The sequence below is a fragment of the Poecile atricapillus genome, chromosome 19, assembly GCF_030490865.1.
Source record: "Poecile atricapillus isolate bPoeAtr1 chromosome 19, bPoeAtr1.hap1, whole genome shotgun sequence".
In the NCBI taxonomy this organism is placed as follows: domain Eukaryota; kingdom Metazoa; phylum Chordata; class Aves; order Passeriformes; family Paridae; genus Poecile; species Poecile atricapillus.
In genome coordinates, this window is record NC_081267.1 from 487,160 (window position 1) to 509,090 (window position 21,931).

The 21,931-nt window shown below is 41.2% G+C and overlaps 1 protein-coding gene across 1 annotated transcript in view; it reads left to right on the top strand.

Moving 5' to 3' along the window:
* Positions 1-3,147: 3,147 nt before the first annotated feature.
* Positions 3,148-21,931, top strand: part of ACIN1 (apoptotic chromatin condensation inducer 1) — a 46,192-nt gene continuing 27,408 nt past the window's right edge. Inside the window, exons 1-7 of the mRNA XM_058853144.1 lie at positions 3,148-3,414; positions 6,011-6,076; positions 8,493-8,589; positions 11,096-11,169; positions 12,208-12,840; positions 15,027-15,070; positions 21,688-21,739. Coding sequence (XP_058709127.1) covers positions 3,277-3,414; positions 6,011-6,076; positions 8,493-8,589; positions 11,096-11,169; positions 12,208-12,840; positions 15,027-15,070; positions 21,688-21,739 — 1,104 coding nt within the window. The 5' untranslated portion in view covers positions 3,148-3,276. The remainder of the gene's footprint in view (positions 3,415-6,010; positions 6,077-8,492; positions 8,590-11,095; positions 11,170-12,207; positions 12,841-15,026; positions 15,071-21,687; positions 21,740-21,931) is intronic.

The window sequence follows — 21,931 nt, forward strand, 5'->3', positions numbered from 1 at the left end:
ATTGGGAAAAATTTGGGAATTTTTGGGGGAATTTTGGGATTTTTGGGGGATTTTTTGGGGATTTTTTGGGGAATTTTTGGGCAATTTTTGGGGGAATTTTGGGGAAAAATTTGGAATTTTTGGGGGAAAATTTGGGAGAATTTTTGGGGAATTTTGGGGAATTTTTGGGGAATTTTTGAGGGAATTTTGGGAAAAATTTGGGAGATTTTGGGGGAAAATTTGGGGGATTTTGGGGAAAATTTGGGAATTTAAGGGGATTTTGGAGGAAATTTGGGAATTTTGGGGAAAAATTTGGGATATTTCAGAGAAAATTTGGGGATTTTTGGGAAAAATTTGGGAGAATTTGGGGAAAATTTGGGAATTTTTGGGGGATTTTGGGGGAATTTGGGAAAATTTGGGGAATTTTGGGGGAATTTTGGGGGAAAATTTGGGGGAAAATTTGGAATTTTTGGGGGAAAATTCGGGAATTTTTGGAGGAATTTTGGGGAATTTTTTGGGAATTTTTGGGGGGTTTTGAGGGAATTTTGGGAAAAATTTGGAATTTTTGGGGAAAATTTGGGAGATTTTGGGGAAAATTTGGCGAAATTTGGGAATTTTGGAGGAAATTTGGGAGATTTTGGGAGAATTTTGGGAATTTTGGGGGGATTTTGAGGGAAATTTGGAAATCTTGGGGGAAATTCGGAAATTTCGGGAGAAATTTGGGAATTTTGGAGGAAATTTGGAAGTTTGGAGAAATTTTGGGGAATTTCGGGGGGATTTTGGGGAAAATTTGGGACTTTTGGGGGGATTTGGGGAAAATTCAGAGGAAATTTGGGAATTTGGGGGAAATTTGGGGGATTTTGGGGAAAATCTGGGAATTTTGGGGAGGATTTGTTGATTTTGGGGGGATTTTGGGGAAAATTCAGAAAAATTTTGGGGGATTTTGGGAACAATTTGGGAAATTTGGGGATTTTGGGGGAAATTTGAGGGGATTTGGGGGGAATTTGGGGGATTTTGGGAAATCTGGGATAATTTTGGGGGATTTTGGGATAATTTGGGGATAATTTTGGGTTTATTTTGGGATAATCTTGGGATAAAATTTTGGGGTAAATTGGGGATAATTTGGGGACAATTTTGGGGTAAATTCGGGATAATTTTTGGGTTTATTTTGGGGGGATTTGGGGATAATTTCTGGATAATTTTGGGTTTATTTTGGGATAAAATTTTGGGGTAAATTTGGGATAATTCGGGGATAATTTTGGGGTAAATTCGGGATAATTCCAGGATAATTTTGGGATAATTTTGGGGTGAATTTGGGGATAATTTGGGGACAATTTTGGGGTAAATTCGGGATAATTTTTGGGTTTATTTTGGGGGGATTTGGGGATAATTTGGGGATAATTTTGGGTTTATTTTGGGTTTATTTTGAGGGGATTTGGGGATATTTTCTGGGTAATTTTGGGTTTATTTTGGGATAAAATTTTGGGGTAATTTTGGGATAATTTAGGGACAATTTTGGGGTAAATTCGGGATAATTTGGGGATAGTTTTGTGACAATTTTGGGTTAATTTTTGGGAAAATTTTGGGGGGATTTGGGGATAATTTCAGGATAATTTTGGGATAATTTTGGGGTGAATTTGGGATAATTTCAGGATAATTTCGGGATAATTTGGGGACAATTTTGGGGTGAATTTGGGATAATTTGGGTGTTTTTTTCCCCCTCCCCCCGCAGCCTCCTGGAGCCGTTTCTGGCAGCGCCTGCTCCTCGTGGTTTACCCGGGTGGGGGAGGGGCCCCTCAGCGCCCCTCCCCCACCCCCGAACCCCCCCTCAAACCCCCCGAGCCCCTCCCCCACCCCTAAACCCCGCCCCCACCCCAAAAAACCCCGCCCGAAAAGGGGCGGGGCTTCAAAATGGCGCCTTTTTTGTCTTATGACGTCACCGGGGCAGAGCAGGCTCCGCCCCTTTTCCCCTTTAAGGAAAAAGGGGCGTGGCCTCGGTGTGGTCGGGGCTGTCAATCAAACCCCGCTGGCCAATGAGAAAATTCGAAATAAAAACATAAAAAAAATAAGTAAAGCGTAAATAAAATATAAATAAAAAACAAATTAAAAATTTTAATTAAAAAAGAATAAATAAAAATCAAATAAAAATTGCATAAAAATAAATAAAAACCTGTAAATAAAAAAAATTATAAATAAAAATAACAAAAAATAAAGAAGATAAAGTTCTTTGTGCGTTTTTTCCTTTTTGTTTTATTTTAAAAGGTTTTATTTTGTTTTTCCCGAAATCCCGAAGATTTTTCCCTCGACTTTTCCGCGGTTTTGACGGAAAATCGCGAATTTTTTCCACAGAAAATCCCTAATTTTTCCGCTAAAAATCGCGAATTTTTTTTCCACTCCAAATCACGAATTTTTTAAACTTAAAACCGCGAATTTTTCCACCGAAAACCTCCAATTTTTTCCACTAAAAATCGCGATTTTCCCACCGAACATCGCGATTCTTCCACCATAAATCGCGAATTTCAACCGAAAAACCGCGAATTATTTTTTTTTTCACTAAAAACTCCGATTTTTAACCCAAAACCGCGATTTTTGGGGCTGTTTTCCCTGAAAACCGCGACTTTTCCCACAGAAAATCGCGATTTTCCCCACACAAAACCACCGATTTTTTTCCACTCAAAATCGCGATTTTTTCACTAAAAACCGCGAAATTTTTACTTCAAACCCCGATTTTTAACCGAAAAATCGCGAATTATGTTTTCTTCACGGAAAATCTCCGACTTTTAACCCAAAACCTCGATTTTTTCCCCACAGAAAATCGCGATTTTCCCACATAAAACCACCAATTTTCCCCCCAAAAAACCCTCGATTTTTCCCCAAAAACCGCGATTTTCCCCCAAAAAACCTCACCTTTTTTATTTCCCCCACATCCCCTCCCACTTTTACCTCAAAAAAACGCGATTTTTTAACCCGAAATCCCCCAAATTTTCACTTTTTCCCCTCATTTTAACGGAGTTTTACCGGAAACATCCGAACTCTCCACAGAAATTCCCGCCTTTGCCCCCCCCCGCTCCGGAAACACCCGAAGAGCTCCGGAAACACCCGAAGAGCCCCAGAACCCCCCGAGCGCTGCCGGAAACACCCGAAGAGCCCCAGAACCCCCCGAGCGCTGCCGGAAACACCCGAAGAGCAGCGGAAACTCCCGAACGTTGCCGGAAATACCCGAAGCTCCCCTTGCGGAAGTTGCCGAAGAGCCGGAAGCGTCCGAAAGGCGCAGCGCTTAAGCGGCGCCACACCAAGATGGCGGACGGGGAGGAGGTGACTCTGGACGGGCGGCCGCTCCATCTGCTGCGCGTCGCCGACCTCAAAGCGGCCCTGGAGCAGCGAGGCCTCGCCAAGAGCGGCCAGAAGAGCGCCCTGATCAAGCGGCTGCGAGGGGTGAGAGGAAGGAGGGGGGGAACGGGGTGGAAATGGCGGCGGCGCTGAGGGGGAGGCCGCCGTGAGGGGAAGGGAGGATGAAGGAGGAGGGGGGGGCGGGAAAATGGCGGCGCATGCGCGGGGTGCGTGAGGGGGGTTCTCCCCCTCAGGGTTTTCCCGCCAACGCGTGAGGGGGGGAAAAAGGCGGGAAGGGAAAACAGAGACCCCCCCCCACCCCCCACCATCATCATCACCCCCCCTCACAGAAATCGAGCCGAGGTTTGGGGTGAAAAAAGGCGATTTTGGGTCGGTGGTGAGGGGAGGGTTGAGGTGAGAGGGGAGGGTTTGGGGTTTGGGGTTAAAAGATAAAGGTTTTTTGGGGTAAAAGTGGCGGTTTGGGAGGTTGAGGTCGAGCGTGAGGCGGTTTGGGTTGAAAAGTGCGGGATTTGGGGGTTTTGTGAGGGGGTTTGGGGTAAAATCCGCGGTTTTTGGGAGTTCCGGTGAAAGCCTGAGGTGATTTGGGTTTAAAACTCCACTTTTGAGGTTTTTGTGAGGGGATTTGGGGTAAAAGTCCCGATTTTTGTGAGTTTGAGGAGTTTGTGAGGGGATTTGAGGTGAAAATCGCGGTTTTTGTGAGTTCCGGTTAAAGCGTGGCGCGATTTGGGTTTAAAACCTCGATTTTGAGGAGTTTGTGAGGGGATTTGGGGTAAAAATCGCGATTTTTGTGAGTTTGAGGAGTTTGTGAGGGGATTTGGGGTAAAATCCGCGGTTTTTGTGAGTTTGGGGAAAAGTTTGAGGCGATTTGGATTTAAAGGTCCGGGATTGAGATTTTTGTGAGAGGATTTGGCGTAAAAATCCCGATTTTTGTGAGTTTGAGGAGTTTGTGAGGGGATTTGAGGTAAAATCCGCGATTTTTGTGAGTTTGAAGGGAATTCTGAGGGGATTTGGGTTTAAAACTCGGGTTTTGAGGTTTTTGTGAGGGGATTTGGGGTGAAAATCGCGGTTTTTGTGAGTTCCGGTTAAAGCGTGGCGCGATTTGGGTTTAAAACCTCGATTTTGAGGAGTTTGTGAGGGGATTTGGGGTAAAAATCGCGATTTTTGTGAGTCTGAGGAGTTTGTGAGGGGATTTGGGGTAAAATCCGCGGTTTTTGTGAGTTTGGGGAAAAGTTTGAGGCGATTTGGATTTAAAGGTCCGGGATTGAGATTTTTGTGAGGGGATTTGAGGTAAAAATCGCGGTTTTGATGAATTTTAGGAGAAATAGGAGGAAATTTGAGGTAAAAGTCGCGGTTTTGATGAATTTGAGGAAAAGTCTGAGGAAATTTGGGTTTAAAACTCCAATTTTGAGGAGTTTGTGAGGGGATTTGGGGTAAAAATCGCGATTTTGATAAATTTGAGGAGAAGTTTGAGGCGATTTGGGTTTAAAACCCCGATTTTGAGGAGTTTTTGAGGGGATTTGAGGTAAAAATCCCGGTTTTTGTGACTTTAAATGAAATTCAGAGGAGATTTGGGTTTAAAACCCCGATTTTGAGGAGTTTTTGAGGAGATTTGGGGTAAAAATCGCGGTTTTGATGAATTTAAGGAGAAATCGGAGGAAATTTGATTTTAAAATTCCACTTTTGGGGTTTTCGTGAGGGGATTTGGGGTAAAAATCGCGATTTTGATGAATTTGAGGAAAAGTCTGAGGAAATTTGGGGTTAAAACTCCAATTTTGAGGAGTCTGAGGGGATTTGGGGTAAAAATCGCGATTTTGATAAATTTGAGGAGAAGTTTGAGGCGATTTGGGTTTAAAACCCCGATTTTGAGGAGTTTGTGAGGGGATTTGAGGTAAAAATCCCGGTTTTTGTGACTTTAAATGAAATTCTGAGGAGATTTGGGTTTAAAACCCCGATTTTGAGGTTTTTTTGAGGAGATTTGGGGTAAAAATCGCGGTTTTGATGAATTTAAGGAGAAATCGGAAAAAATTTGATTTTAAACTTTTGGGGTTTTCGTGAGGGGATTTGGGGTAAAAATCGCGATTTTTGTGAGTTTAAAGGAAATTCCGAGGGGATTTGGGGTAAAAATCGGGATTTTGACCAATTCCAGTGAAATAAATTAAAATAATCGAGTTTTAAATCCCGATTTCGGGAGCTTGGCGAGGAAATTTGAGGCGAAATTCCCGATTTTGATGTATTTCGGGTGAAAAAACCCGAAGCGATTTTAAGTTTTAAAACCCAATTTTTGGTGAATTTGGGGCGAAATTCGCGGTTTTGGGGAGGAATTTGGGGTGAAATTGAGGATTTTTTGCTTTTCTAATGAATTTTTGGGGTGATTCGGGGTTGTTTTGAGGGGGTTTTTGTTGAAAAATGTGAATTTTGGCGGATTTGTGAGGGATTTGAGGTAAAAATCGCGGTTTTGGGGTAAAAAATGATGATTTTGGTGAGGTTTTGAGGGGAAAAATGGCGGTTTTGGGGCAAAAAAATTGGATTTTTGGGCAAGTTTTGGGTGGGAAATTTGGGATTTTGGGGGGAATTCCGGGGGTTTTGGGGCTGGAAATTGAGGGAAAAGGAATTTGTGGGGTTTGGGAGTGGAGATTTTTTGGTTTTGACTGAAATTTGTGTGATTTGACCCAAAATTCAGGCGCTGATGTTGGAGAACCTCCAGAAGCACTCGAGCCCCCACCCGACCTTCCAGCCCAATTCCCAGGTGAGAATTGGCCAAAATCGCCCGAATTTCACCCAAATTTCACCAATTTCACAAAAATCTTCGTTAAATTGACCAAAATTTCCTTAAATCACCCCAAAAAAATCCCGAAAATTTAAAAATTCTCCCCAAAAATCTCCCAAAATTTCACTTAAATTCACAAAAAATCTTCATTAAATTGATTAAAATTCAAAAAAAACCCCTAAAATTCTCTCAAATTTGCTAAAAAATTTACAAAATTCACCCGAAATCTTCATTAAATTGCCCAAAATCCCCTCAAATCACCCCAAAAAATCCCCAAAAATTCAAAATTTTCTCAAATTTTCCCCAAATCTCTCAAAATTTCACCCAAATTCACCCAAAATCTTCTTTAAATTGACCAAAATTTCCTTAAATTGCCTCAAAAAATTCCAAAAAATTTAAAATTGTTTCAAATCATCCCAAAAATCAACAAATTTCACCCAAATTCACAAAAATCTTCATTAAATTGCCCAAAATTCCCCCAAAAAATCCCCAAAAATTCAAAATTCTCCCCAAAAATCTCCCAAAATTTCACTTAAATTCACAAAAAATCTTCATTAAATTGATTAAAATTCAAAAAAAATCCCCAAAAAATTCAGAATTTTCTCAAATTTGCTCAAAAATTAATAAAATTCACAAAAAATCTTAATTTAATTGATTAAAATTTAAAAAAAATCCCAAAATTCCAAAATTGCCTCAAATTTGCTCAAAAATTAACAAAATTCACCCAAAATCTTCATTAAATTGCCCAAAATCTCCTCAAATTGCCCGAAAAAAATTCCAAAAATTCAAAATTGCTTCAAATCATCCCAAAAATGAACAAAATTCTCCCAAAATTTCACCAAATTCCCCCAAAATTTTCCTTAAATTGCCCAAAATTCCCCCAAAAAAATCCCCAAAATTCCGAAATTCCTTCAAATCCTCCCAAAAAATGGGAAAAAATTCCCAAAAATCACCAAAAAATGGGAAAAAATTCCCAAAAATTGGGAAAAAAAAGGGAAAAAATTCCCAAAAATCACCAAAAAATGGGGGAAAAAATGGGAAAAAAATCCCAAAAATCACCAAAAAATGGGAAAAAAATGGACAAAAAATTCCCCAAAATTCCAAAATGATCCCAGATTTTTGGGAATTCCCGGTTTTTGGGATTTGGGGGTGAAGGAGCTTCAATTAAATCCAAAAAATCACAAAAAAATCCAAAAAAATTAGAAAAAAATGGGGAAAAAATGGGAAAAAACTGGAAAAAATTGGGAAAAAATTGGGAAAAATGTGGGAAAAAAATGGGAAAAAATTCCCAAAAATTCGGGAATGATCCCAGATTTTTGGGAATTCCCAATTTTTTGGGATTTGGAGGTGGAAGAGCTTCAATTAAATCCAAAAAATCATTTAAAAAAATCTCAAAAAAATGAGCAAAAAATGGGAAAAATTGGGAAAAATCTGGGAAAAAAATGGGAAAAAATTCCCAAAAATTCGGGAGTGAGCTCGAATTTTTGGGAATTCCCAATTTTTTGGGATTTGGGGGTGGAAGAGCTTCACTTGATCCCAAAAAATCATAAAAAAATCACAAAAAAATCACCAAAAAATCAGAAAAAAATGGGAAAAAATTGGGAAAAAAATGGGAAAAAATTCCCTAAAATTTGGGAATGATCCCAGATTTTTGGGAATTCCCAATTTTTTGGGATCTGGGGGTGGAAGAGCTTCACTTGATCCCAAAAATGTTTAAAAATCACCCAAAAAATCCCTAAAAAAATCAGTAAAAATCCCAAAAAAATGGGAAAAAAATGGGAAAAAAATGGGAAAAAATTCCCAAAAATTCGGAAATGATCCCGGATTTTTGGGAATTCCCAATTTTTGGGATTTGGGGGTGGAGGAGCTTCAATTAATCCCTAAAAATATCCAAAAAATTCCTAAAAAATCCCTAAAAAATCACAAAAAAAATCACCAAAAAATGGGAAAAAAATGGAAAAATTGGGGAAAAAATGGGAAAAAATTCCCAAAAATTTGGAAATGATCCCGGATTTTTGGGAATTCCCAATTTTTTGGGATCTGGGGGTGGAAGAGCTTCACTTGATCCCAAAAATGTTTAAAAATCACCCAAAAAATCCCCAAAAAAATCAGCAAAAATCCCAAAAAAATGGGAAAAAATGGGAAAAAAATGGGAAAAAATTCCCAAAAATTTGGAAAATATCCCAGATTTTTGGGAATTCCCAATTTTTTGGGATTTGGGGGTGGAAGAGCTTCACTTGATCCCAAAAAATCATTTAAAAAATCACAAAAAAATGGGAAAAAAATGGGAAAAAAATGGGAAAAAATGGGGAAAAAAAGGGAAAAAAATGGGAAAAATTCCCAAAAATTCCCGATTGGATCCCAAATTTTTTGGGAATTGCTGGAATTTCGGCAGATGGGCGAGGCCATGGGGCAGAACAGCATCATCAAGCAGTACCTGGAGAAGCAGCAGGAGCTGCTCCAGCAGCGCCGGGACCCTCCGGAAACTCGAGGTGAGAATTCCCAGAAAATTCCCAGGGAATTTCCTGGAATGTTCCCAAAAAAATCCCAAAAAATTTCCCCAAAAATTCCCGAAAAATCCCAAAAAATTCCCCAAAAATTCCCGAAAAATTCCCGAAAAATTCCCCAAAATTCCCCCAAAAATTCCCCCCAAAAATCCTCAAAAATTCCCAAAAAATCCCCCAGAAAATTCAAAAAAAATTCCCAAGAAATTCCTGAAAATTCCTAAAAAATCTCCCAAAATTCCCCCAAAAATTCCCCAAAATTCCCCAAAAATTCCTCCCAAAAAACCCTGAAAAATTCCCAAAAAATCCCCCAAAAATTCCCAAAAAATTCCTGAAAAATTCCTAAAAATTCCCTGAAAATCCCAAAAAAATTCCTGAAAAAATTCCCAAAAAATCCCCCAAAAATTCCCAATAAACTCCCAAAAAATTCCTGAAAAATCCTTCAAAAATTCCCAGAAAATTCCAAAAAAATCCCAGAAAAACTCCCCAAAAAACTCCCCAAAAAATTCCCAAAAAATTCCCAAAAAATCCTTCAAATGTTCCCAAAAAATTCCCCAAAAAATTCCCAAAAAGTTTCCAAAAATTCCTGAAACATTCCCAAAAAAAATCCCCAAAAATTCCCAAAAAATCCCCCAAAATTCCCCAAAAATTCCCGAAAATTCCCCAAAAATTCCCGAAAATTCCCCCCAAAAATCCCTGAAAATTCCCAAAAAATCCCTGAAAAATTCCTAAAAATTCCCTGAAAATCCCAAAAAAATTCCTGAAAAAATTCCCAAAAAATCCCCCCAAAATTCCCAAGAAACCCAAAAAAATCCCTGAAAAATTTCTAAAAAACCTCTCAAAATTCCCAAAAAATTCCCAAAAAAGTCCCGAAAAAATTCCCAAAAAATCCCTAAAAAAATCCCCAAAAACTCCCAAAAAAATTCCAAAAAAATTCCCCAAAATTCCCCAGAAAGTCCCAAAAAAATCCCCGGAAAATTCCCCAAAAATTCCCGAAAAATCCCCAAAATTCCCTCAAAAATTCCCCCCCAAAATCCCTGAAAATTCTAAAAAATTCCTGAAAAAATTTTTGAAAAAATTCCCAAAAAATTTTTGAAAAATTCCCAAAAAATCCCCAAAAAATTTCAAAAAAATCCCCCAAAAATCCCCAAAAAATTCCCAAAAAATTCCCCCCAAAAATCCCTGAAAAATTCCCAAAAAAATCCCTCAAAAATTCCCAGAAAATTCCCAAAAAAATCCCACAAAAATTCCCCAAAAAATTCCCAAAAAATCCCCCGAAAATTCCAAAAAAATTCCCAAGAAATTCCTGAAAAATTCCCAAAAAATCCCCAAAAATTCCCCAAAAAAATCCCCGAAAATTCCCCAAAAAAATCCCTAAAAAATTCAAAAAAATTCCCGAAAAAATTCCCAAAGAATTCTCCAAAAATCCCTAAAAAATCCCCAAAAACTCCCCAAAAAATTCCAAAAAAATTCCCCAAAATTCCCCAGAAAGTCCCCAAAAAATCCCCGGAAAATTCCCCAAAAATTCCTCAAAAATCCCCAAAATTCCCTCAAAAATTCCCCCCAAAAATCCCTGAAAATTCCAAAAAATTCCTGAAAAAATTCCCAAAAAATCCCCGAAAAATTCCCGAAAATTCCAAAAATTCCTCAAAAAGTTCCCCCAAAAAACCCCTGAAAATTCCCAAAAAAATCCCGAAAAAATTCCCCAAAAATTCCCCCAAAATTCCCAAAAAATCCTTCAAAAATCCTGAAAAAATTCCCAAAAATTCCCGAAAAATTCCCAAAAAATCCCCAAAAAATTCCTGAAAAATTCCCCAAAAATCCCTCAAAATTCCCAAAAATTTACCGAAAAAAATCCCAAAAAATTCCCAAAAACTCTTTGAAAAATTTCCAAAAAATCCCCCAAAATCTCCCCAAAAATTCCCAAAAAATTTCCAAAAAATCCCCAAAAAATTCCCAAAAATTCCCAAAAAATTCCCAAAAATTCCCAAAAAATTCCCCAAAAATCCCCAAAAAATCCCCAAAAAATTCCTGAAAAATTCCCCAAAATTCCCCAAAAATCCCCAAAATTCCCTCAAAAATTCCCCCCAAAAATCCCTGAAAATTCCCAAAAAATTCCTGAAAAAATTTTTGAAAAAATTCCCAAAAAGTTTTTGAAAAATTCCCAAAAAATCCCCAAAAAATTCCCAAAAAAATCCCTCAAAAATTCCCAAAAAATTCCCAAAAAATTCCCGGAAAATCCCCCAAAAATCCCCAAAAAATTCCCAAAAATTCCCCAAAAATCCCCCAAAAATTCCCATAAAATCCCCCAAAAATTCCCAAAAAATTCCCAGAAAATTCCCAATAAATTCCCAAAAAATCCCCAAAAAATTCCCAAAAATTCCCAAAAAATTCCCAAAAAATTCCCAAAAAATTCTCAAAAAATTCCAAAAAAATTACCAAGAAATTCCAAAAAAAATTCCCATCAAATTCCCGTTTTTTTTTCCCTGGGCAGCCTCGGAGCCGGGCGAGGAGGAGGAGGAGGAGGAAGAGGAGGAAGGAGCCGGGAGGAAGGAGAGGAGGAGGATGGTGAGGAAATCCCGGGAATTCTGGGGGAAAATCCGGGAATTTTGGGGAAAACTCGAGAATTTTGGGTAAAAATTTGGGAATTTTGGGGGAAATTCGGGAATTTTGGGGGAAATTTGGGAATTTTGGGTGAAATTTGGGAATTTTGGGGGAAAATTTTGGGAATTTTCACAATTTTGGGTCCAAGTTTTCCATTTTTTGGGTCGAATTTCTTCGGTTTTGGGTCAAATTCTTCTGTTTTTGGTGATTTTTCCCCGTTTTGGGATCAGATTTGTCAATTTTGGGCAAAATTCCCAATTTTGGGCTGAAATTCCCCATTTTTGGGTCAAAATCTCTCATTTTGTGATCAAATTTCTTCAATTTTGGGTCAAATTCCCTCAATTTTGGGTCAAAATTCCCATTTTCAGTCAAATTTTTCCATTTTTGGGTCAAAATTCCCAGTTTTGGTTGAAAATCCCAATTTTGGGTCAAATTTTCTCCATTTTGGGTCAGATTTCCCCATTTTTGGATTAAAATTCTCAATTTTGGGTCAAAATTCCCCGTTTTGGGTCAAAATTCCCAATTTTGGGTCAAATTCTTCAATTTTAGGTCAAATTTCCCAATTTTTGGGAAGAATTTCCCCATTTTTGGGTCAAATTTCTCAATTTTGGGTCAAAATTCCCAATCTTGGCTCAAATTTCCTCATTTTTGGGTCAAATTTTCTCATTTTCGAGTCAAATTTCCCCATTTTTTGGTCAAAATCCTCCATTTTGGGTGAAATTCCTCAATTTCGGGTCAAAATTCCCAATTTTTGGTCCAATCCCTCAATTTTGGGTCAAAATTCGCAATTTTGGGTCAAATTTTCTAATTTTCGGTTCAAATTTTACAATTTAGGGTCAAAATTCCTCATTTTCGGTTCAAATTTCCCAATTTTGGGTCAAATTTCCCCGGTTTTGGGTCAAAATTCCCAATTTTGGGTCAAATTTCTCCATTTTGGGAAAACTTTCTCATTTCCCGCCATTTTCTGATTTCCCGCCATTTTCTCTCCCCTTTTCCCGCCAGACCCGCTCGGCCCCGCCCCCCGGCCCCGCCCCCGAGCCCGGCCCCGCCCCCCGGCGCCGCCGCCCCGCCCCCCAGGTGGGCGTGGCCGGGGAGGAAGAGGAAGAGGAGGAGGAGGAAGAGGAAGACGAGGAGGAAGAGGAGGAGGAGGAAGAGGAAGAGACCCCCAAACCCCCACCGGAAAAACAGGAAGTGACGTCACCAAAACCGGAAGTCACATCGCCAAAACAGGAAGCGACCTCACCAAAACCGGAAGTGACATCACCAAAACCGGAAGTGGCGTCTCTGAACCAGGAAACGACATCGCCGACACCGGAAAAGGCGGAGCCTAAACCGGAAGTTCCGCCGGCAAAACAGGAAGTGACGTCACCAAAACCGGAAGTGGAGGAAACCGGCACGGGGAGCCCCTCCCCTCCCCCCCTGCAAGGGGCGGGGCTTCCGGAGAAGGGGGAGGGGCTTCCGGAAAAGGGGGAGGGGCTTGAGGAGGAGGAAGAGGAGGGGGAGCCCCTCCCCCCTCTGCTCAGCGCTGAGGCTCCGCCCCCTCCCCGCCCCTCCCCCCCCTCTTCCTCCTCCTCCTCCTCTTCCTCCTGCCCCTCCCCCCACCCCGCGCCGGCCTCGCCCGCGGGGGGAGCTCAGGTGAGGAAAAGGGGGCGGGGCTTAAAGAGGGGGAGGGGCTTGGAAAGGAAAAGGGGGCGGGGCTTAAAGGGGGGAGGGGCTAAAGAATTCCCGCCAAAAAATTCCCAGAAAAATCCCAAAATTTTCCCAAAATCACCAAAGATTTTCCTCAAAATTCCCCAAATTCTGCAAATTTGCCCCAAAATCCCCCAAAATTTCCCCAAATCTAAAAATTCCCCAAAAATTCCCAGAATTTCCCCCAAAATTCCCCAAAATTCCCTCAAATTCCCCAAAATTTCCCCAAAATCCCCAAAGTTCCCCCAAAATCCCCAAAATTTCCTCAAAATACCCAAAATTCCCTCAAAATCCGCAGAATTTCCCTCAAAATTCCCAAAAATCCCCAAAATTTCCCCAAAATTGCGTCAAAATCCCCAAAATTCCCCAAAAAATTCCAAAATTTCCACAAAATCCCCAAAATTCCCTCAAAATCCCAAAAATTCCCTCAAAATCCCCAAAATTTCCTCAAAATACCCAAAATTTCCCCAAAATCCCCAAAATTCTCTCAAAATCCCCAAAATTCCCTCAAAATTCCCAAAAATCTCCAAAATTTCCCCAAAATTCCCTCAAAATCCCCAAAATTTCCACAAAATCCCCAAAATTTCCCCCCAAAATTCCCCAAATTTTTCCCAAATTTCCAAAATTCCCCCAAAATCCCCGAAATTCCCCCGAAATCCCCAAAATTCCCTCAAAATTCGCACAATTTCCCTCAAAATTCCCAAAAACCCCCAAATTTCCCCAAAATTGCCTCAAAATCCCCAAAATTCCCTCAAAATCCCCAAAATTTCCCCAAAATCCCCAAAATTCCCCAAAAAATCCCAAAATTTCCACAAAATCCCCAAAATTCCCCCAAAATTTCCCCAAATTTTTCCCCAAAATCCCCAGAATTTTGTTCAAAATTCCCCCAAAAAATTTCCCGCCAAAATTCTCCCCTTAGGGCGGGGCTTAAAGGGGGCGGGGCTTAAAGGGGGTGTGGCTTAAAAGGACAGGAATTAAAGGGGCGGGGCTTAAAGGGATGAGGGTTAAAGGGGCGGGGTTTAAGGGGGTGGGGCTTAAAGTGGGTGTGGCTTAAAGGGGTGGGGCTTAAAGGGGCCAAATTGGGTGGGGCTTAAAGGGGCGGGGCTTAAAAGGACAGGGATTAAAGGGGGTGTGGCTTAAGGGGTCCAGTTAAAGGGGGCGGGGCTTAAAGGGGTTAAAGGGGGCGGGGCTTAAAGGGGCAGAGTTTAATAGGGACAGGAATTAAAGGGGTGGAGCTTAAAGGGGGTGGGGTTAAAAGGGGTGGGGCTTAAGGGGGCAGGGTTAAAGGGGGCGGGGCTTAAAGAGGAGGGGCTTAAGGGGGTGGGGTTCAAAGGGGGTGGGGCTTAAAAGGGCAGGGTTTAAAAGGGTGAGGTTTAAATGGGGTGGGGCTTAAAGGGGTGGGGTTTAAAGGGACAGGGATTAAAGGGGTGGGGCTTAAAGGGGCGGGGCTTAAAGGGGATAAAAGGGGCGGGGTTAAGGAGCAGGGCTTAAAGGGGCGGGGCTCAGAAGGACAAGAATTAAAGGGGCGGGGCTTAAAGGGGGTGGGGCTTAAAGGGACAGGGCTTAAAGGAATGGGGCTTAAAGGGGGTGAGATTAAAAGGGGTGGGGCTTAAAAGGGGTGGGGTTTAAAGGGAGGCAGGGTTAAAAGGGGTGGGGCTTAAAGGGGGCAGGGCTTAAGTGGGTGGAGCTTAAAGGGGTGGGGCTTAGAACGGGCAAAGGGTTAAAGAGCAGGAATTAAAGAGGGTGGGGCTTAAAAGGGTGGAGTTTAAGAGGGCGGGGCTTAAAGGGGTGAGGTTAAAAGGGGTGGGGCTTATTCAGGTGGGGTTTAATGGGTGGGGCTTAAAGGGGCGGGGTTTAAAGGGTGGGACTTAAAGGGGTGGGGTTTAAAGGGTGGGGCTTAAAGGGGCGGGGCTTAAAGGGAGCAGGGCTTAAAGGGGCAGGGTTTAAATGGGAGGGGCTTAAAGGGGTGGGGCTTAAAGAGGCGGGGCTTAAAGGGGTGGGGCTTAAAGGGGGTTAAATTTAAATGGGCGGGGCTTAAAGTGGATGGGGTTTTAAGGGGGTGGAGCTTAAAGGGGGCGTGGCCAAGCCCCTCCCTTCCCCCCCCCATGACCGGTTTTTGGTTCGTTCCGCAGGAGGGGGAGGGGCAGCGCCGGGAACCCCCCGAGGAGGAGCCCAGGTGAGCGGGGGAGGGGAAAAAAAAACCGGGAAAAAACGGGAATTCCGGGAGGGGAAAAAACGGGAATTTCACGTGGGAATTTTGGGAATTTTATGGGAATTTTTAGGAATTTTTGGGGGGGATTTTGGGGCAATTTTTTGGAGAAATTTTGGGGATTTTTTGGGGGAATTTTTGGGAATTTTTTAAGGAACTTTGGGGGATTTTATGGGAATTTTTTTGGAATTTTATCGTGGATTTTTAGGGTTTTTTATTGGGAATTTGTATGGAATTTTTGGGGATTTTTATGGGAATTTTTCAGGGGATTTTGGGAATTTTGGGAGGGAATTTTTAGGGAATTTTGGGGGATTTTTAGGGATTTTTATTGGGAATTTTTATGGAAGTTTTGGGCATTTTTATGGAAGTTTTGTGGGGAAAGTTTGAGGATTTTTGGGAATTTTTGTCGGGAATTTTGAGGGGATTTTATGGAAATCTTTAGGGAATTTTTGGGGTTTTTTTCTTATTTTTATGGGAATTTTTTAGGGGATTTTGGGAATTTTGTGAGGGAGTTTTTGGGGAATTTTATGGGAGTTTTTAGGGGATTTCCCAGGGAATTTTCAGGGAATTTTCTGGGGATTTTATGGGAATTTTTTGGGAAATTTTTGGGGATTTTTTTGGGGGAATTTTCGGGAATTTTTAAAGGATTTTTGGGGGATTTTATGGGATTTTTTTGGGATTTTTCTGGGATTTTTAGCGATTTTTATTGGGAATTTTTATGGAATTTTTGGGGATTTTTATGGGAATTTTTCAGGGGATTTTGGGAATTTTGGGAGGGAATTTTTAGGGAATTTTGGGGCATTTTTGGGGAATTTTATTGGGAATTTTTATGGAATTTTTGGGGATTTTTAGGGGGAATTTTGGGACTTTTTAATGGGAATTTTTTGGGATTATTTTGGGGATTTTTTTTTTTTTAATTTCAGGGAATTTTTGGGAATTTTTATCAGGAATTTTGAGGGGAAATTTTAGGGGATTTTATGGGAGTTTTTTAGGAATTTTGGGGAAATTTTTAGGGATTTTTATTGGGAATTTTTAGGGATTTTTTTGGTGTTTTTTATGGGAATTTTGGGGAATTTTTATGGGAAATTTTGGGGATTTTTTTGGGAATTTTGGGGGGATTTTTTGAGGAATTTTGGGGGATTTTTTGGGGAATTTTTAGGGGATTTTGGGGACTTTCTTATGGGAATTTTTCCGGGTATTTTGGGAATTTTGGGAGGGAACTTTTGGGGAATTTTATGGGAATTTTCTGGGTTTTTTGGGGGGTTTTATGGGAATTTTTTAGGGAATTTTTATCGGGAATTTTAGGGAATTTCTTGAGGATTTTATGGGAATTTCTTGGGAATTTTGGGGGATTTTTATGGGAATTTTTTGGGGCTCTTTTGGGGATTTTTTTTTGAATTTTGGGAAATTTTTATCGGGAATTTTAGGGGAGTTTTACGGGGATTTTTAAGGGAATTTCATGGGAATTTTTAGGGAATTTTTGTGTTTTTTTAATGGGAATTTTGGGGGAATTTTGGGGTTTTTTGGGGAGACTTTTAAGGGAGATTTATCGGGAATTTTGGGGGATTTTTGTGGGAATTTTTCGAGGGAATTTTGGGGGTTTTGGGGGCGAATTTTTAGGGAATTTTATTGGGGATTATTCGGGATTTTTTGGGGGATTTTTGAGGGGAATTTGGGAGAATTTTTAGGGAATTTTGGGGAATTTTTAGGGGGGATTTTTGGGGGGATTTTGGGGTTTTTTGGGATTTTTTTGGGGCATTTTTTGGGAATTTTGGGAGAATTTTTGGGGGAATTTTGGGGGGATTTTTGGGAATATTTGGGGGAATTTTGGGGGGATTTTGGGGAATTTCGGGGGGATTTTTTAGGGAAAATTTCCGGGAATTTTGGGCGGGGATTTGGGGGAATTTTTCGGGATTTTGGGGTGAATTTTTGGGATTTTTTGGGGAATTCCGGGGGCATTTTTTTTGGCATTTTTGGGGGGATTTTTTTTGAATTTTGGGGGAATTTTGGGGGATTTTGGGGTTTTGGGATCCCTAAATCCAATCCGGGGCTGGAATTTGGGGAAATTTCGGGAATTTTTGGGGCATTTTTGGGAATTTTCGGGGAATTTTTCGGGGTCCCGAGCGCCGCCCCTCCCCCCCTTCCCTGGGCGTGCCCTCCCCATCAATCAAACCCCCCTCATTTGCATAAACCCCGCCTCTCATTACCTTATATGGGCATAACCACGCCCCTCTCATTGCTGGCAATAGGGGGTTTGGCCACGCCCCTTCTGGGCGCTGATTGGCCGCGGGGTTTTGGCGCCACTCCCCCAGCGGCGCCGCTGATTGGTCGGGAGGGGAGGCCACGCCCATTGGGCGGCGCGGGGCATGCTGGGATCGCGGCAAGATGGCGGCCCCGCCCGGCTGCGGCCGCCCCGCACAATAGCGGGGGGGGGAGGGGGCGCGGGGTGAGGCGGGAAAAAAAATCGGGAAAAGGGGAAAAAAAAAACCGGGATAAGGAAAAAAATCGGGAAAAGGGCGGGAATGGTGGGGAAAAGGCGGGAATCGGGGGGGGAAAAGGGCGGGAATCCGGGGGGGAAATGGGGGGGGGGGTCTCCGGTGAGGGGGGAGGGGGAGCGCGGTTTGTGAGGGGAAAATTGGGATTTTGGGGGGGAAAAATGGGAATTTGGGGGGGAAAAATGGGAATTTTTGTGGGAAAAGTTGGAATTGTGAGGGGAAAATTGGGGGTTTTGTGGGGAAAATGGGGATTTTTTGTATGAAAATGGGGATTCGTGTGGGATAAATTGGGAATTTTGGGGGGAAAATGGAAATTCGTGAGGGGAAAATGTGGAATTTTGTGGGGAAAAATTGGGATTTGTGAGGGGAAAATGGGGATTTTGGGTGGAAAAATCAGAATTTTGGGGGGAAAAGTGGGGATTTTGTGGGAAAAATGCGGATTTTTGAGGGGAAATTGAGGGGTTTGTGTGGGAAAACCGGGAATTTGTGAGGGAAAATTTGGGAATTTTGGGGGGAAAATGGGAATTTCTGTGGGAAAAGTGGGGATTTTGGGGGGAAATTTGGGATTTGTGAGGGAAAAATGTGGAATTTTGTGAGGAAAAGTGGGAATTTGTGAGGGTAAAATGGGGATTGTGAGGGGAAATTTGGGATTTGTGAGGGGAAAATGGGGATTTTGTGTGGAAAAATGCGGATTTGTGAGGGGAAATTGAGCGTTTTGTGTGGGAAAATGGGGAATTTGTGAGGGGAAAATGGGAATTTTGAGGGGAAAATGGGGATTTCTGTGGGAAAAGTGGGGATTGTGAGGGGAAAAATGGGAATTTTTTGTGTGAAAATGGGGATTCGTGAGGGGAAAATGTGGAATTTTGTGGGAAAAAGGGGAATTTCTGTGGGAAAAGTGGGGATTTTGGGGGGAAATTTGGGATTTGTGAGGAGAAAATGAGGAATTTTGTGGGAAAAATGTCGATTTGTGAGGGGAAAATGGGGACTTCTGTGGGAAAAATGGGAATTTTGGGGGGAAAACCAGGAAATTTTGTGGGAAAAGTGGGATTTGTGAGGGGAATTTTGGGATTTTTGTGGGGAAAATGGGTAATTTTGTGGGAAAAATGTGGATTTATGAGGGGAAATTGAGGGCTTTGTGTGGGAAAACGGGGAATTTGTGAGGAAAAATTTGGGATTTGTGAGGGGAAAATTGGGAATTTTGTGGGGAAAATGTCGATTTGTGAGGGAAGATGGGGAATTTGTGAGGGAAAAGTGCGAATTTTTGGGGGAAAATGGGAATTTCTGTGGGAAAAGTCGGGATTTTGGGGGGAAATTTGGGAATTTGTGAGGGGAAATTGGGAATTTTGGGGGGAAAAACGGGAATTTTGTGGGAAAAAGTGGGATTTGTGAGGGAAAATTTGGGATTTGTGAGGGGAAAATTGGGATTTGTGAGGGGAAAATGGGGATTTTTGGGGGAAAATGGGGGTTTTTTGTATGAAAATGGGGATTCGTGAGGGGAAAATTGGGATTTCTGAGGGGGAAAATGTGGAATTTTGTTGGAAAAATGTTGATTTGTGAGGGGAAAATGGGGATTTTTGTGGGAAAAGTGGGGATTTATGAGGGGAAAATTGGGAATTTGGGGGGGAAAATCGGGAATTTCTGTGGGAAAAGTGGGATTTGTGAGGAGAAATTTGGGATTTGTGAGGGGAAAATGCGGATTTTTGGGGGAAAAATGGGGATTTTTTGTGTGAAAATGGGGATTCGTGAGGGGAAATTTGGGATTTGTGAGGGGAAAATGTGGAATTTTGTGGGAAAAGTGTCGATTTGTGAGGGGAAAATGGGGATTTCTGTGGGAAAAGTTGGAATTGTGAGGGGAAATTTGGGATTTGTGAGGGGAAAAATGGGAATTTCTGTGGGAAAAGTGGGGATTTGTGAGGGGAAATTCGGGATTTGTGAGGGGAAAAATGGGGATTTTGGGTGGAAAAATGGGAATTTGTGAGGGGAAAAATGGGAATTTAGGGGAGAAAATGGGAATTTGTGAGGAGAAATTTGGGATTTTTGAGGGGAAAATGGGGATTTTGGGTGGAAAAATTGGGATTTCTGTGGGAAAAGGGAGATTTTGGGTGGAAAAATGAGGATTTTTTTTGTATGAAAATGGGGATTTGTGAGGGGAAAATTGGGAATTTGGGGGCAAAAATGGGAATTTTTGTGGGAAATTTGGGATTTGTGAGGGGAAAATGCGGATTTTGGGTGGGGAAATGCAGATTTTGGGGAAAAATTGGGATTTTTGGGGTGAAATTGAGATTTTTGAGGGGAAAATGCGGAATTTTGGGGGAAAATTGGGATTTTTGGGGGAAAATTGGGATTTTTGGGGTGAAATTGAGATTTTTGAGAGGAAAATTGCGGTTTTTGTGGGAAAATTGGGATTTTTGGGTTGAAAATTGGGGATTTTCGGGGGGGAAATTTGGGATTTTTTTGAGGGGAAAATTTTGGATCCCTGGAATTCCCCAAACCCTCCCAAAATCCCCGAAATTTGGATTTTTAGGACAAAAATCTCCCTAAAAACCCCCAAAACTGCCCAAAAATTTCAATAATTTTCGAAAATTGGGATTTTTAGGATAAAATTTTTCCAGAAATATCCCAAAAATTCCCAAAATTCCTTAAAAATGCCATAAAAATTTTCCAAAATTTGGATTTTTTGGGATAAAATTCTCACCCAAGAACCCCAGGAAAATTCCCAAAAAATCCTGAAAAAAAATCCCAATAAATGAAAAAAAAAATCCTGGGAATTCCAAGAAAATCCTAAAAAATTCTCAGGAAAAATCCCGGGAAAACCTAAAAAAAAAAATTCCCCCCAAAAAATTAAAAAAAAATGAAAAGAAAATCAAAAAAAAATCTCCAAAACGCCCAAAAATTCCCCAAAAAATCCCCCCCAAAAATTCCAAAAATCCCCCCAAAAAATCTTAAAAAAACCCCAAAAAATTCCCGAAAATTCCCCCCAAAAAAACCCAAAAAGTAAAAAAAAAATCCAAAAAAATTTAAAAAAAATACCCAAAAATTCCCCCAAAAATCCCAAAAAAATCCCCAAAAAATCCCCAAAAAATCCCGAAAAAATCCCAAAAAATTCCCTAAAAATCCCCCAAAAATTCCCAAAAAATCCCCAAAATTCCCCCAAAAAACCCCCAAAAAATCCACAAAAAATCCCCAAAAAATTTCTAAAAAATCCCAAAAAATCCCCAAAAAAATCCCCTAAAAATCCCCCAAAATTCCCCAAAAAATCCCATAAAACCCCCAAAAAGTTCCCAAAAAAGTCCCCAAAAAATCGCCAAAAATCCCCAAAATTCCCCAAAAAAATCCCCAAAAATCCCAAAAAAATTCCCCAAAAAAATCCCAAAAAACCCCGAAAAAATTCCCCAAAAATCCTCAAAAAATTCCCAAAAATCCCCAAAATTCCTCCAAAAGATTCCCCAAAAAATGTCCAAAAAATTCCAGAAAAATCCCTCAAAAAATCCCAAAAAACCCCCAAAAAATCCCCAAAAATTCAAAAAAATTCCCAAAAATCCCCAAAAATCCCCCAAAAATTCCCAAAAATCCCAAAAAAATTCGCAAAAAATCCCCAAAAATTCCCCAAAAAATCCCCAAAAAATCCCCAAAAAATAAAAAAAATTCTCAAAAAAATCCCCCAAAAAAACCCAAAAAAATCCCCAAAAAATCCCCAAAAATTCAAAAAAAAAATCCCCAAAAAATCCCCAAAAATCCCCAAAATATCCCCCAAAAAATCCAAAAAAATCCAAAAAAATCCCCCAAAAATTCCCCAAAAATCCCCCAAAAATTCCCAAAAATCCAAAAAAAATTCGCAAAAAATCCTAAAAAAATAAAAAAAAGTCCCAAAAATTCCCCAAAAATGCCCAAAAAAACCCCAAAAAAATCCCCAAAAATCCCCAAAAAAATCCCCAAAAAATCCCCAAAAATTCCCAAAAATCCCCAAAAACCCCAAAATCCCTTGAATTCCCCCCAAAACTCTTCCCTTGGTTTTTTTCCTCTCCCTCATTCCCGATTCTTTCCCCTTTTTTCTCTCTCCCCTCCCCCACCCTTCCGGAACTTTCCCAGCCCGGATTCGGCCCCGCCCATGGAGCCCGGACCCAGCCCCGCCCCCCCCGAGGTAACGCCCCCTGCGGGTGGGGGAGGGGCGGGACCCCCCCGGGGGGTGGGGGAGGGGTGGGGGGAGGGGGGAGGGGAAACCCCCAGGGATGGGGGGAGGGGGAAAAAAACAGCCCCAAAATCCCGGGATTTGAGCCCAAAAATGGGGGGAAGGGGGCAAAAATGGGGGGTTTGGAGCCAAAATTGGGGTTTT